The sequence below is a fragment of the Kluyveromyces marxianus genome, chromosome 5 (genome assembly GCF_001417885.1).
Source record: "Kluyveromyces marxianus DMKU3-1042 DNA, complete genome, chromosome 5".
Classification (NCBI taxonomy): Eukaryota; Fungi; Ascomycota; class Saccharomycetes; order Saccharomycetales; family Saccharomycetaceae; genus Kluyveromyces; species Kluyveromyces marxianus.
The window spans coordinates 28,156-43,636 of NC_036029.1; the positions used below are offsets into that span (position 1 = coordinate 28,156).

The 15,481-nt window shown below is 38.5% G+C and overlaps 7 protein-coding genes across 7 annotated transcripts; 1 reads left to right on the plus strand and 6 right to left on the minus strand.

Annotated features, from left to right (window-relative positions):
* Window positions 1-38: 38 nt before the first annotated feature.
* Window positions 39-1,919, minus strand: CNE1 (calnexin; the record flags this gene model as incomplete). Its single annotated transcript, XM_022819978.1, has 1 exon — window positions 39-1,919. The coding sequence occupies one exon, from the start codon at window positions 1,917-1,919 to the stop codon at window positions 39-41; it is 1,881 nt and encodes a 626-aa protein (XP_022676488.1).
* Window positions 1,920-2,281: 362 nt separating this feature from the next.
* Window positions 2,282-2,890, minus strand: ECM1 (Ecm1p; the record flags this gene model as incomplete). The annotated part of the gene is made up of 1 exon (XM_022819979.1): window positions 2,282-2,890. One exon carries the CDS (start codon window positions 2,888-2,890, stop codon window positions 2,282-2,284), a length of 609 nt encoding a protein of 202 aa, XP_022676489.1.
* A 401-nt stretch (window positions 2,891-3,291) lies between these two features.
* Window positions 3,292-4,647, minus strand: BDH1 (2,3-butanediol dehydrogenase; the record flags this gene model as incomplete). Its single annotated transcript, XM_022819980.1, has 1 exon — window positions 3,292-4,647. The coding sequence occupies one exon, from the start codon at window positions 4,645-4,647 to the stop codon at window positions 3,292-3,294; it is 1,356 nt and encodes a 451-aa protein (XP_022676490.1).
* A 742-nt stretch (window positions 4,648-5,389) lies between these two features.
* Window positions 5,390-6,538, minus strand: BDH2 (2,3-butanediol dehydrogenase; the record flags this gene model as incomplete). Its single annotated transcript, XM_022819981.1, has 1 exon — window positions 5,390-6,538. The coding sequence occupies one exon, from the start codon at window positions 6,536-6,538 to the stop codon at window positions 5,390-5,392; it is 1,149 nt and encodes a 382-aa protein (XP_022676491.1).
* Window positions 6,539-7,365: 827 nt separating this feature from the next.
* Window positions 7,366-9,186, minus strand: KLMA_50018 (uncharacterized protein; the record flags this gene model as incomplete). The annotated part of the gene is made up of 1 exon (XM_022819982.1): window positions 7,366-9,186. The coding sequence occupies one exon, from the start codon at window positions 9,184-9,186 to the stop codon at window positions 7,366-7,368; it is 1,821 nt and encodes a 606-aa protein (XP_022676492.1).
* Window positions 9,187-9,824: 638 nt separating this feature from the next.
* Window positions 9,825-11,210, minus strand: GDH3 (glutamate dehydrogenase (NADP(+)) GDH3; the record flags this gene model as incomplete). Its single annotated transcript, XM_022819983.1, has 1 exon — window positions 9,825-11,210. One exon carries the CDS (start codon window positions 11,208-11,210, stop codon window positions 9,825-9,827), a length of 1,386 nt encoding a protein of 461 aa, XP_022676493.1.
* A 1,838-nt stretch (window positions 11,211-13,048) lies between these two features.
* Window positions 13,049-14,965, plus strand: FRE3 (ferric-chelate reductase; the record flags this gene model as incomplete). The annotated part of the gene is made up of 1 exon (XM_022819985.1): window positions 13,049-14,965. One exon carries the CDS (start codon window positions 13,049-13,051, stop codon window positions 14,963-14,965), a length of 1,917 nt encoding a protein of 638 aa, XP_022676494.1.
* Between the last annotated feature and the right edge of the window lie 516 nt (window positions 14,966-15,481).

The following is a 15,481-nucleotide window of genomic DNA, read 5'->3' on the forward strand; positions in this document are numbered from 1 at the left end:
AGACGATTCACATAATCGAGTAAGTGTATATTTACCTTTCAATTATCAGATTCTTCTTTGGAAGAATCATCTTCCCCTGATTGTTTTTTTGAAGTTCTTTTCGAAAGATCAGCATCTGAACCTGGTTTTATTCCAGTTGAAGTTGCACCAACAGCTTTCTTAGATTGTTCTTCCATTTCACGTTTCTGCTTTCTCTCTGCTCTGGCTCTGGTAGATGGTGTAGAACCATTGATATCAATTCCCTGAGCCCAAATCATGAACTTAAGCACAAATAGCACTGTGAAAGCGACAACCACGGTAGCGATCAAACTGATAACCATTCCCTTATATAAATCATCGATAGATAAGAACCACTTGGTGAATTTCATCATGACATGAGAAGATTGGATATATTTCTCGATTCTATTGATAAATTCGAAACCGGAGTCTGAAGCGCCGAATAATGGAGTGTCTGAACTTTCTTCTTCTGGTTTTTCTTTCTGTTCCTGCCCTGATACAGAAGATGAATCCTTATGCGATCTGTCCTCTTGCTCTTCCGAATCTGTTTCAGGTTTGTCGATACCTAGTTCTTTCTTCTCTAGTTTGGATTTTGGAATGAAAGTTTTATTCCCGATTAATTCTGCTTCCTCAACAGATTTACCAATGTAAAGGTTGTCAAATGAGATTTCACTAGCCGTTGCCCATATATCGAAGGATACTACATTGATACCTTCGATATTTGCCGGTGTTAAATCTTCGTAATAATGAGGATTAGGAATTGTTGGGGCCTTCCATTCTCCTTTATAGTTAGGATTTGCTATCAATGGAGCTTTCCATGGGCCTCTAAATTTTTCGTTTTCAACCATTTTGGGCTTCCACTTACCGCAGCCCTTCTTTGTGCCACAAGATGGGTTCAAAATCATTGGAGCAATCCATTTTCCATCTTCTTCATCGTTCCACCATTCAGGTTGAGAACGAGACTTGTCAGGGATATACTGAGGAATACTTTCATCCCATTCGTCGGGTTTTTTAGACGCAGGATCAGGAATTAGTTGAGGTTCGCTTTCATCCCAATCATCGGGCTTACTGGCAGTTGGATCAGGTATAACGGTTCTATCGTCCCAGTCTGCTGGTTTAACGGCCGAAGGATCATCTATTTCTTTAGGGGAAATGAATGGAGGTTGGAATGCACCTTCTGATAATAAGCTACCTGCTGAAACAACATCACCATCGAGTCTTATTTCGTAGGATTGATCAGAAGAGTCTAATATTAAGGTATATAAGCGAGAAATTGGCAAGTTCAATGCAGATTTTGGGGCATTTAATAAGAATTTGTCTTCAGATTTTCCAGAAAAAGGATTCTCGCGCTTCAAAACCAAATGAATTTCGTCCACATAACCTTGGCAAAAGTCTGGGCCAAAGATGACAGCATAGTCATCTGACGAGTGGTCGTACTGAGAAAGATCAGTTGCGGAGGTTTTCAACAATTTGATATATGCACCGCCACATTCAAGCATTTTTTGAAGTTTAACTTCATATTGCACCACTAGTTTCTCATTATCCTTGATCGATAGATCGTATTTTAACCTATGGGCAATAGCAGCTCTAGTTTGTTCGCTACCCAAAACTAAAGATAGATCATCACTGAATCCTGGGACCAAAAATGGTGACTGCAACTTCCATGTGCCAGGGAACGCCTTCGAAGATGTTTCGTCTACATGTTCCATTGTTAGATCAGAAGAAACCCAATTCTTACGGAACTCCGCTTCGGAACCATATTGAAATGATTCATAGAAAGATTTGGGAGAGATAGCAGATTCAATTTCTGACAAGTCTCCTATCTTAGGATGTTCAATTCTATATTCGCCCTTTACCATAGGGTTAATAGCATTGGCGAATGCCAAAAGACCCAACTGACTCAAAAGTAACAGTGTAGTCATTATTTAGTTTATGTCAATCTTCAGTATGAAGATTTAGGAGTTAAATTGTCTCTGGTTAACTATAGTGGCACTACTTAAGAATATGAACTGTTGTTTTAAGTTCATGGTTTACTCCCAAAAGTATAATTTGTTTTTATTTTTCTGTGGGGGAGATTTTGACAGTTTTTTTTTTTAAAAAAAAAAAACAGGAAGAGAACAATATAGTTTTATTATTACGAATAAGAAGGAAAATTGTCTATAAAGATTTCAGGTATTTGAGTAGCAAGCAAAAGCTTGAGTGTGGTTAAAGTATCGTTTTACAAAAATATGAGAGAGAAAATTCAAAATAAATAAAAAGGATAGTTTTTGGTTAAACATTTCTTCTATGCTTCAATCTCATCCTCTAATGACGTAAATACGTTTGATGCCGTAAAAGTGGTTGATACTGCTTTTTCTTGTACCTTCTGGCTTTTAGCACTGTCGTAAATTTCAATGTGATCTTGATCGTCTTCTATCATCGCATCTTCAGTATTCGCAGACCCTTCCTTGTCCGTGCTTTTGTTAACGGAATCGCTGACCGTATTTGCTGCGTTTTGTAGTGTCGATAATTCTTTCCTAATGCTTTGGTTTGTAGTATCCCATCCAGCTTTACGAGCTGACTGCACATATTTAGCTCTATGAATGGCTTTCTCCCTCTTACCATCGAGCCTACTGGTAATATTTAAGGCACGAATAGCTTTCCTACTTGTTAAAGAACTGTCATCTATAAGTTGCTTACTCACTCTTCCCGCGTTTTTCTTCTTATTTTTTTGTCCACGCTTTTGGATCTTCGCTTCGAGCAAAGCTTCGTTTTTGTTAGCAGTTCTGATTAATGTTGCTGCAAAATCTGTCTTTTCAGCTCTGGGTAAAGTCTCTAAAGCCTTAGCCTCCGGTTCGGCTGCTTCTGATCTTCTTGCCGCACGGGAATGTTTCGAAATTGGTTTCTTCGCCATTATTCAAATGATGTTGGTGCTAGTATTAAACCACGTACAGCAGTTTAGATATGGCTATCTAACTAGTATTGAATGTGATTGCCATTTTTCTCAATTTTGCTCATGAATAGTATTTTTTTATGAGCGATGAGGAGAATCACTTTATTCCTTTTTTTCTCAAATGTAGAAAATGGACTCTTTTCAGGTATATTTGTCAATGTTTTCTTTTTTTGCAGTTTACATACTCTTTGCAAAACTTGTAACTTGTAAATTGTGATACTCATACGAATCATCCACCTTGGCCCCTTAGCCAAGGTAATCTAAATTCGACGGATAACATGAAGCCGAATACGATACGATGATTTTGTATCATACAAAGCAGGCGTACATAAGAAATAAAAAAAGATTATTTAATATTCGGTTTAATTAGCATTCAGTTCACCGTGATTATTTGGTGTTAGTAGGATCTTAATATTCTTTTCCTTGTGATTCATTAATTCATCGAAACCCTTTTCGAAACCATCCTCGATTTTTTGCTTACCGGTAATCAAATGTCTTGCCTTATCTACTTCGATTCTTCCATCAGCAAAAGCTGCGACGACAGCTTTAAAATCTTCTACAGTGTAACACATGGAACCAGTAATGAACTTTTCTTGTAAAGTGACATCCATTGGTCGGAAATCGATTGGTTTGTGACCCCAAATTGCAATGTTAACATACATACCTCTGAATGTCACTGCATGAACACCGGTGTCGAAAGTTGCTTTGACACCTGAGCAATCGTAGGCAAAGTCAAACCCTTCACCTCCTGGCGCCATTTTCTTCAAAATTTCTACAGCATCATCACCGTGTTCCATTGGATTGAAAGTTTCAACACCTAATTTTGCTGCCTGGCGTCTCCTAATTTCAGCTGGTTCTGAAACGACGATTTTAGAAGCACCATGACCTTGTAACGCCAAGATTGTAGCCAAACCAATAGGACCCGCACCTAGCACGAGCGCAGATTGGCCTTCTTGTAAGTGCGATATTCTGACTGCATGCCAAGACACTGAAATTGGTTCCACCAATGCTGCAACGTCTAAAGGTAAAGAGTCTGGAATCTTAACTATATGTCTTTCACTTATAACAACTTTCTCTGCGAAACCACCGCTGTGCACACCAAGACCCATGAACCCTAAATGGGCACAACAGTTGTAATATCCTCTACTACAAGCAGCGCAATTCCCATCTTTTGCATGAGCAGAACCCTCCCAACGGTAATGATCTAAACATGACCCAGTAGCTTCGACAACAACACGGTCACCAGGCTTGACGTTTTTCACTTTAGATCCAACCTTTGACACTATACCGGACATTTCATGCCCCATAGCCTGAGGTAAACCAAGACCACTGACATCATGGGTCTTCCCATCTTCGGGGAAGAAAATTGGACCATCTAGGTATTCGTGAAGGTCACTACCACAAATACCACACCAAGCAACGTTAATTTCTACTTCATCGTCCACCCCGATGGTAGGCTCCTTTAAATCATTTGTAAATTTAATATCTTTCTTACCGAAATACGCTAACGCACGCATTATTACAAGGTTATTACTACTACACTCTATGGAAATATATACACAAAAGTGAAGCTGTGTACGAACTAATTCCAAGACATAAGGGTACTCTTCGAGAAACCAAGTACCTTGTTTTGTAACGTTTCCTACATACATCTTCTTATATACAATACTCGGCATGACTCCTATTCCCCCCCCCCCCCCCCACGCTTTTAGTTCCATTGTTCCATCTCTTGTTATTCGGATTTGTGCCCCACCTCGAGAGTTGAAAATAGGCTATTAGCAATGAACCAACAAACATCATTCATCCGTCAGTGACAAAAGCAACATCACCTGTCTGCTGCGTCTTTCATATAATCGGAATTTCCTACAAATACAAAATATTAAGAAATGAGCTTAAACACAGTGTGCAGCATGCATCCCTTTGGCAATGCATAAAGAACAGGATGGAAGAGCTGCTCTCATTTGTTGCAGTACACTCTTGTTTACCTTCCCCTTTTTTCCTCTACCCTTCCTTTCCACTTTTTTTTTTTCCACCTCCTGCTCTTCATCAAAATAATGTGCTCCATATCGATCTTCAATTATTTAACATCACATCACATATTGAAATGCTAATGACAAGGTAAGAGACGAACCCGAAAATGACCAAAATGACCTGATGATACTTTGCCCTGTGAAACCCATCAGATGTGTAAACCAGCAGATTAATCAACCGTTCTTAGTGCTATGTAAGTCAGGAAACATGTAGTTCAGTTGAGGAAGCTCTTAAAACCTCCATGAACTATTAAACGAAAGCCCACTCTTTAGAACCGTTTTCGGAGTAGATGTAAAAAAATTCCGGCTAATAATAAAGAGACATTCGCATCTTGAAAAGGAACCTTTTCCGAGTTAACTGAAATAAAGGATGTTGAATATATAGTTGACTATTCAATTCAACAAGTGTACTTACTTACTGTTTGGTTACTTACTCGTTTTGTTCACGAACAAGGCTTTCCTTTGGAGTAATTAGAACCTTAATGGTTCCTTCTTTATCGTGCAGCAACTTCATAAAACCAGCTCTTCCGTTCTCTAGTACGACTTTGCTTGTTATCATACACTCTGCTGTTTTTGGGTCTATTCTTCCCTCACAAAACGAGTCTACAACGTCAGCAAAATCTTCGGTGGTGTAGCACATCGCACCCATGTATCTCTTTTCTTGTAATGTCAATTCCATTGGGTAGCATTTAACAGATCTATGCCCCCAAATGGCTACGTTTACCGCTGTACCTCTGAAGGTGAGGCACTGAATAGCTGCTTCGAAAGTATCTGGAATACCAGAGCAGTCGAAACAAAAGTCGAAACCACTACCATCGGCCGACAATGATTTCAAGTATTTGATATTTTCATCGTTGTTTTTGAAGTCCAGCGGATTTGACGTTCTAGTTCCCATTTTGCTAGCTAGTTGTTGTCTTGTGTGCGCAGGCTCAGACACAACTATGTCAGTGCAGCCATAGTTTTTAAGGGCTAAGATCATCCCGAGACCAATAGGGCCGCCGCCAAGAATCAAAGCTGTTTGCCCCGCTTTCACTTTAGCTAGCTTCACAGCGTGCCAACAGACTGCCAACGGCTGAATTAATGCCGCAACGTCCAAGGGAATCCATTTTGGAATTTTGAAACAGTGCTTTTCACCAATAACAACCTTTTCGGCACATCCCCCAGATTGTACTCCAGCACCACATAAGCCGAGATATTCACAGACGTTATAAATGCCCTTTTTACAAGGCGCACAAGTTTTACCCTTTGTGTTATATCTTTCCCTATCTTGACATGTTCCTGTTGGCTCTATGACAATATGGTCGCCAGGTTTTAATGTCTTGACGTCAGCTCCAACATGGGTGACTATACCTGAAATTTCATGACCTATTGCTTGTGGTAATCCTTTACCGCTAATTTCATGTGTCTTCCCATCTTCGGGAAAAAAATTAGGACCGTCAAGAACTTCATGTAGGTCAGTACCACAAATACCACACCACTCCACATCTATCAAGACATCATCTGGTTCTTCGATTTTTGGTTCCGGCAAGTCGGTCGTGAAACGGACAGTTTGAGTCCCATAGTAAGCGAGAGCTCTCATCTTCGCTGTTCACTATCCTTTATTTATCAGTGCTATGAACAACAGTTAGGGTCACACTGAAATGTAGCTCGTTGGAAAGTGCTCACTCAAAAGTACTCAATGTGCCCAATACTAGATGGAAATGTCTTCTTATTTTCTACCATGCTGATTCATAATCCCTATATATATATATATGCGCTGGACAAGTAGGACGTCTGCATTGTAAATTTTTAATTCCTAACATTCCAGAGGTTTTTTCTCATTTAAGGCTTCGAACGCTTCGAACGCTACACTGTAAGACCAAGTCAACTATTACTACTACTATGTAGGGATTATATGCAGGGCGTAAACTGGTTTCTTGTATGATAATCAGATTTATACCGCTGTTTCTACGATACACATCCGTATCATCCTTGTGAATATGTTGTTACCAAGGGTGTATCCATGGTAATGATGAGTAGTTAACAAGGGAACTTAAAGGGGAGAATCGGTGCGTTATTTGTTACAGGGTCCGCTTGCGGTTGCTCGGTTATTCATTTTTTTTTTTTTTGTGCAGTGAATACTTCTATACAGTAAAATCGTACACTAAGAAAGGCCAATATCCAGTACAGAAAATCAGCTTACAGAATTTTTTTTATTGCCAACTATTGGATATATTACATAATCTATTTATTACTCACAGGAAAAGGAATATGAGTTTAATATATTAGAGTAATAGGAGAGTAGTAATATCTGAACAAGCTTTTTTCTTTCCGGATTGCATTTTTATGTATTCGTCAACATAGGCTTAAAGATCTTGAATTTCATCCTACGCATTACGATACACAAAAAGTAAATTTACATATATTTTACATATCCACATGTAAAAGTCTTTTCCTATCAAAAAGATAGTTTATATTGTTAACTCCTTGATTCCCCATCTTTCTATCAATACTTTTGTTATTTTGAACGTCGCCAATGACATTAATGTCTGTTTTCGTATCACCCCAAACGTCATGCAGAAACTTAGCCATTTTTACGCCAGCGTAACTATGAGCGACTTCAGTCATCTGGTTTATTCTCTGTAGAATAAAGTGCTGATCCTCTGGCTCTGTGCAGAAGCAACCAGAGACGAGCATGGTCCATGGAAGAATTCCCCATATCTGGTGTTTTTCCGGGATTTCTTTGAAATGTCGAAGTATCTCTTTTACGCAATCTCTTACTGAAGATGAATAAGGATCAAAAGTGTAAAAATCTATCATTTTAGATGCAAGTAAGTAGCAAACTTTTACAGTCAATAATCCAACCATTGAATTGATACGAAAATTATACCATTCAATATCTGTCATCCGTTGATCAGGAATCGGATGTTGATACTGAATACACAAGTTTCTTAGTTGTACGACTTTCAAAAGCCAGTTCTTTGCTAAAGGCATTGGCATTCTTGCAATATATGATAACTTGGCAATGATCTCAAATGTATCTAGACATGATCCAAGTACTGGATTTTTCATCCATTCCACAACATTTTCACAGTTATAGACAGGACAACTTAGTGCTTTATTTAGCTCTTTGAATATCACAAATGGCGACGGAAGACGGGAAATGTCTTGGGCATATAGTACTGAAGTGGAATAATGGTAAATAAAGCTTTCCACAAACATCCTTTCATGAGGATTAATAGCATGGTAATCGAAATAGCGGCGAGATATTAGATCATATGAATATGCCAGCAAACCCACAGAATCATCCACAGTTCCGTAGAAAGCATTCTTGACACGTATTACAAGAAGTAAAAGTGATGCAAATACCCAATCCTCTTTATAGAATTGTTTGTTTGTTTCCATATATTCCTGAAGCAAGTTTTTCGACGCCAAATAATAATCGTCACTATATTTTTGAAAGCGTTCGAAATCATGCCAGGCGAGATATGTGGCACCGCAACACAAAAAAACCTGCTTCATAATTGGATTAGAGCTCACGAATGGCACAAATGTTGCACCTACAGTAAGATCCGGTGACGTATGTTGGGTTCCAATTTTTGGAATAAACCCGGTCAAACTTGTGTAAAAAATGAAAGACTCTAAATCAACATCATTGAAATATGTGTCGTCTGGAATCGAATTGTTATTGTATTTTTGAAGAATCTCCAAATAACGTTTTTCTTGTTCCTCAGTGGGATTTTCTAATTCATATGGCGGTATTGACAATCCATCTGGAAGGTCAACGAATAAAAAATCTCGAAGTTCTAAATCCAAGGGTGCTGTACTATTCCAAAAGTCATCGTTAGGTATATGCTTGTCATGATATTTGATAAATGGCGAGTCTATGTCATTTGGTAGCACAGGCAGTGCTCTAGGAAATTTTTTAATACGCTCTAATTTTGTATTTTTTAACTGATATAATTTATTAGATCCTCTTTTGACGTAAATTTCCATACGAAGATCGTCATTCTTTGCATATTTGATTCTGTGTTTTAGTTTCATTAAAGTAATGTTAAATTCCACTGATTCTGATCTTGTCGGTGGAGTATCCTTATTCTTACTCTTTTCTTTCTTAGAGCTATCCGGCCATGCACATTCAAGGAAATTCCTCCTACATGCCGAACATGTAGGTTTGATCTCATCGCACTTCTTCTTTCTTTTTTTACAAAGCAAGCAGCCACTAGAACTCCTCTTTCTTATCACCATCAACCTTCTTACAAATATTCCGTTTGTATATTGAGGAACGGTACGCTATAACGCTTATGTTGGTTACACTAATTCGGCTAGTTTATAAGTATCTACCTGCTCACATATGTATATATAATTTTTGGGATGAGATGGATTCAATTTTGTCAACCTTGAAAATGACTGATTTTTAACGAAATGATATTTTCAGCATAAAAGAGGGTAGACAGACTTCTTCCCAATAGCAGAAATAATAATTGGTTTTCGGGTGAACTTTAATGACCAGTGAGTGATATGTTTTTTTACCTCTTTATTTAACTTGAAAACGATTTTCAGCTTATTTAGTTGGTTGTTCATCTATTTTGCTGTGAGTAATACTCGACTTTCTTAATAATGCTCTAAATAATGATTTAGGTGTCAGAAGTTACTTTTAATTCAAAAAAAAAGTAATTTGTTCTGTGAGAAGAATACATATATCTAAAGTTGAAAAGGACATAGACACATATTGAATTCGTTATCATACGATTAGAGTATTGCTCTATGTAAAGACTATTTATACCGCCATCGTTTATCTAAATCTATAGCTGGCCATTAATTGTTATATAATACTGATAAATGTAATTAAAAGAACATTGTAAAAGGTTGAAAATGATAACCCTTTAGAACACGTCACCTTGATCTAACATGGCATCTGCTACTCTAATGAAACCTGTCAAGTTAGCTCCCTTAACCAATGAAGGTAGAGCTGCAGTGTTAGATTCGTTGCTGTACTCTTGAGCAGTGGCGACACAGTCGTCGAAACAGGTAGTCATAATCTTTTTCAATTCTGCATCAACAGTTTCTCTAGTCCATTGAACTCTGGAGGAGTTTTGAGCCATTTCCAAACCGGAAACTGCAACACCACCCATATTAGCAGCCTTACCTGGAGCGTACCAGACGGCAGGAGCAGTAGCAGAGGCAGTTTTCAAACGAGCACCTTCAAAGATGTCAATGGCTTCTTGAGTAGAACCCATGTTCGATCCTTCGGCGACATATTTGACACCGTTTGCGACAAGGTGCTCAGCTTCAGCACCAGATACTTCATTTTGAGTAGCACATGGCAAAGCGACATCAACATGACCAACGTGTACCCAAGGTCTAGCACCGGCAATGTACTTAACAGATGAGTCAGAGAAAATGGAAGCTTCACCAACAATCTGTTCCAAAGTCTTCCAAGCAGCTCTACCTTCTTGAATGGCGTATACTTGTTCTGGAGTGATTCCGTTTTCAGCAACAATTGCACCCTTAGAGTCAGATAGAGATAAAACAGTAGCACCTAATTCAATGGCCTTCAATGCAGCATATTGTGCCACATTACCGGAACCAGATACAACCACACGCTTTCCAGCGAATGATTCTTTGCCCTTAGTAGCGTACTTAATCATTGCTTCGGTGTAGTAAATCAAACCGTAACCGGTAGCCTCTGGTCTGATCAAAGAACCACCCCAGTTTAGACTCTTACCAGTCAATACACCCTCCCAAGAGTTTCTGTAATGACGGTAAGCGCCAAACAAGTAACCGATTTCACGACCACCAACTTGGATATCACCAGCTGGAACATCGACGTCTTGACCAATATATCTAGACAACTCTTTCATGAAAGCATAACACACTCTTCTAATTTCAGCGTCGGATTTGCCCTTTGGGTCAAAGCACAAACCACCCTTGGCACCACCTAGCGAAAGACCAGTCAAAGCATTTTTGAAGATTTGTTCAAAACCTAAAAACTTCAAAACTGACAAGTTAACGGTTGGATGGAATCTCAAACCACCCTTGTAAGGACCCTTTGCAGAGTTGAATTGCACCCTGTAACCAGTAGCAACTTCTTGTTCACCCTTGTCATTTTCCCAGGTGACTCTGAATTGGATGATTCTTTCTGGAACAGATACGACTGGCAATACCTTCTTGTACTCTGGCTTCTTTTCAAATAAGGTAGAATCTTTCAAAGAGTTAACAACTTCAGTGTAAGCTTGTTGAAATTCTGGTTCGTATGGTTCGGATGACATTTTATAGATTTTTTTTGGTGACCTGTTTTATCACTATAATACTGTTGTAGACAAGCCTTTGTTGAAATTGTAATAATACAATCTTTTTAGCGGCAAGATGGCATACAAGCAAATAGTCCACAAGTAGCATGTCAGAGTTTGAGAACCTGTTTATATAGGTTTTTTTTTCATTCGGAAATATGATGATGATGATGTAGACTCATCACACCCTCTATCGTTTGAACACTCTGTTGCCTAATCGCATATACAATGACTGAGGCAAGTGCGATGAGTAAGAATACCCCCACGCTTTTGAAAAGAAATACGACGCAGAAAGCCAATGAGTTTCTAATCGTGACCAAATCTTGTTCCACAACCAGAATTGATGACAGAGATACAGGCCATTTACGCACATACACACGAACGGTACGCCTGACTCTTTTCTTCTTTCCAGTGCATCATACCTGATAAGACTTTACTTGAATAGCGAATAGGATTCTGATTTGTTTGATTGTAACGTAGCGTGCCGAAACCCGGGTAATGCAAAAAGTGAAATACAAGTCTTCTATATCGCTTGAAGCATAGATGAAATAACGATCATCTGTGCTTTGTTATCACACTCCAATCAGAATGCAGAAACTGTTCACCAGAACACGCAAAAAGGGCATAGTATACTGCGCGAGGTTAGCTGTCAAGGCCCCAGAGTACTAACTCGAGAACGATGTAGGAAAGCAACCAATGAAAAGGGCAAACTGGCCGCGGTCGGTAAGTTCTCGAGCTCATCTTAGAAGAAATTGAGGTGGAATTAATTAATCGATGATGCCTGACATGATTCATATACTTTCTTTTTGCGGATCTTTCCGTGTATCGAGTTGTTCAACCAATAGCAACAAAGAGGGAGCCGGAATCGGGCCGGAAAAAAAGTTCAATTGCCCCTTCTTATATATTAAATAAGTTTTCTTGTCGGAAAATGCCGAAAGAGAAAGAAAAGCGCTTATGAATACTTTTAAGAGTAAAGATTAGCGAGTTACCCAGGGTAACTTTAACATGAACCCTCAGAGTGCCTTTAAATTATTCATTTCCAAGTCACGTGCATAGATTATTTCTTTCCCCTTATTTTGGGCGTTAGATCCGCGGAGGAGACTTTTTTTCCCAGTTATCGCCGGTGACACCCATAAAATACATGCATCATAACGCTTGGCTCATCTTAATTTCATCAAAACCACACCCCGAAATGCCAAAAGTAGGCTGTTAGCCAACGGCAATTTCCAATACTGCCACTGTAAAATGATTTTTTCGTGCAAAACCTGTATTAATTCTGGGTGTCAACTTTACAATTTGAGTTCATTCATGTGTGTATGTGTAAACTCTTTGAATGAGGCTTCTGGGGTAGAGCATTTACAGTTCAAGTAAGATTACGAAACACCTTTTGTTATAGAGGGACCATCATATCTGTTATGGCTGTCACGGCAGTGGCAAAATCAAGGGAAAATCCAAAACATGTTTCGTTCAATAGCACAGGTTCCTCTTACTATTGAAGTTATCGTCATATAAGTTTCGTTTTAATAGTCTTTTGGTGAACCCTATAATATTCCCCTTTCTTATCATTCTACGGACTTAGAAGAAAGCACGCGTGAAAGAAAAACTTAGAAATCTGCGGCGGCTACTTTTAATTATTTACGGAAGAGAAAAGGGTCCGAAGATCAACCCCGCCTGCTCTTTGTTGTTTTATATATACATAACATGGGAAAAGAGATCATTGTACGTGGGTTCAGAGGTATAAGAAGGTACTATTGCATATCCTACTAAAAGTGAATCTTTTTCAAGAGAAGAAGTTTCAGAAGAGTTTGACCTTTACAATGAATAGCTTTAGGAGTCCTCAAATTCCGGACGGAGTTGTCAAGTTGATAACATGCAATCTTCTATCTGGACAGTATAATTGGGGATATTCAAGAGCTTTAGAAGACGGTTTTTATGACATAGGTTGCGGGAATTATTTACCTTGCGCCCAAACGGTAATGCAATGCCTAGTTGATCTTTCAGGAGGGGACCAGCTTGCTGCTCTGAACGAATACACAACGTATTGTAATGCATATTCAGGCAAGAATATAAGTCTTGAAAGTGCCTTAAAACAACTCGTGAATGGTACTCAATATTTGATTTCAAACCCAAGTTCTAATGCCACCAACTACGCCCCATTAGCATTTAGTATGAAGAATTTAGAAGAAAACTATAACTTTTTCCACTTCATATTTATGAACTTTTACTGGGCATTTGATTGTTCTATGCTTATAAACTTGACCGTTTTAGCGGTCATTATTTTATTGGCAATTGAACAAAAGTTTCAATTTCCATGGCTCAGAAAAATACGATCAAGGTTTACATCCACAATCTCCAATACACATCATACGGAAACAAAAATAGGCGGATGGTATGTCACAATCCTGCCAACAATTGGAGAAACATATATACTTCTTTTCCTTTTGGTAATATGCGTTCTTTCCAGCGTTGTGTACTACCCCCTTTATGAGTCCAACACTGGAGAAGGGAAGATTGCATTTTTGGCGAAATGTATTGCAAACAGGACTGGCGGTATAGCCTTTGGACTTTTACCCCTGACAGTTCTATTAGCCGGAAGAAACAATATGATTTGTTGGCTGACAGGAATGCCTTACTGTAGCATGATATTTTATCATAAGTGGGCAGCAAGATTAATGACATTATATGGCTCTGTTCACGGAGTACTGTGGATTGGGTACCTCGTATGGAACCAAAGAGGAGAGTTCATGAATTACTCGAAAGACACAATATTAATATTATGGGGGTTCCTAATATGCATAATTTCTGTCATTCTTATAATAAAATCGGTATATATGTGGAAGTCAAGACATTACGAGTTGTTTTTGTCATTACACATCATTTTAGCAGCTGTATTTTTTTATGGATGCTATAAACACTCAGAGGAGTTAGGATGGCTAGGATGGATCAATCTCTCAGTAGCTCTTTGGTTCATGGATAGAATTCTAAGATTATTTAAAATCTTTAAGTTCGGAGGCCTTAAATTGGCGTACTGTAAGGTGCTAGATCCTGATAATGAAATATTTCAAATCACCATACCTAATGCCGGATCAATGAAGTTTTTCCCTGGATGTTACGCTTTTCTCTATGTATTGAATACGAAGTTATTCTGGCATAGTCATCCATTTTCATTGATGAAACAAGGAGATAAAATAATCATAGTAATAAAGGCAAAAACTGGCATGACCAAGGAGTTATACAATAAACTCCCGAAAGATGGAACGAATTACCCTATCCGAGTATGTCTTGAAGGACCGTATGGACACAATGCCCCTGTAGATTGCTACGACCATGCATTACTTATCACATCAGGAACTGCAATAGCAGGACCAATATCTTACCTGCAAAGAATGCAAAAAATTGATGACTGTCACTTCATCTGGATCATCAGTAATGAAAGATTCTTAGATCACATGAGGTACGCTTTAGAGCCTTTAATGGTTGACAATAGGTGCTCTTTGGACATATACATCACCAGGCCCTTGGGGCTTGATATATCATGGGTTCCTAAGTCCACTCGTATTCATATTGGGAGACCTAACATCGATGATGTGGTACACGAAGATTTATCTTGCTGGAAAAACTCTGCTGTTGTCTCCTGCGCACTGCCTTTGATTGATGATCATGTCAGGAATTCTGTAGCAAGGGAAATGAGTTTAGGCACTGTTGACTTCTACGATGAGTTACAAGTATGGTAAAACATACTGCATAACAACCACAAGGTAACACTTGATGTACATATTGCGGTTTATCGTTAATATATCATCTCAAAACAAGCAAAAGTTTGAACTTATAAAACTGCCACTACTATATATAGCAGGGATGGCAGCAAATTTCTTCGTCAGGTATATCTATATTCAGCTATGTTGTAGCAATGTTATGTATATTTTTGAATAATTTAAATTCCTAGTGATACTTTGAGTCATATCCTCGCATTCCTTCCCGTCCTTACGAATTAGAGTTATTGGGTAACACTTCTATAACATAGAAACTAGGGTACACCTTATGTCTATAAATCAGTACCGCTAAGTGAAAAACAATAGTGTTAAAAAGTCATAGAGTTCTGCTACTAAATCTTCCATACTAAATTACACCTACTATGTAATAATAGCATATGGTTAAAAGCCCTCTTCGCTTTATTTTTTTCAATGCGGCAAAGAAAGACTCAAAGGATTTTGAGCTTGAGACATCCAGAGACAAAACAAAACTAAATA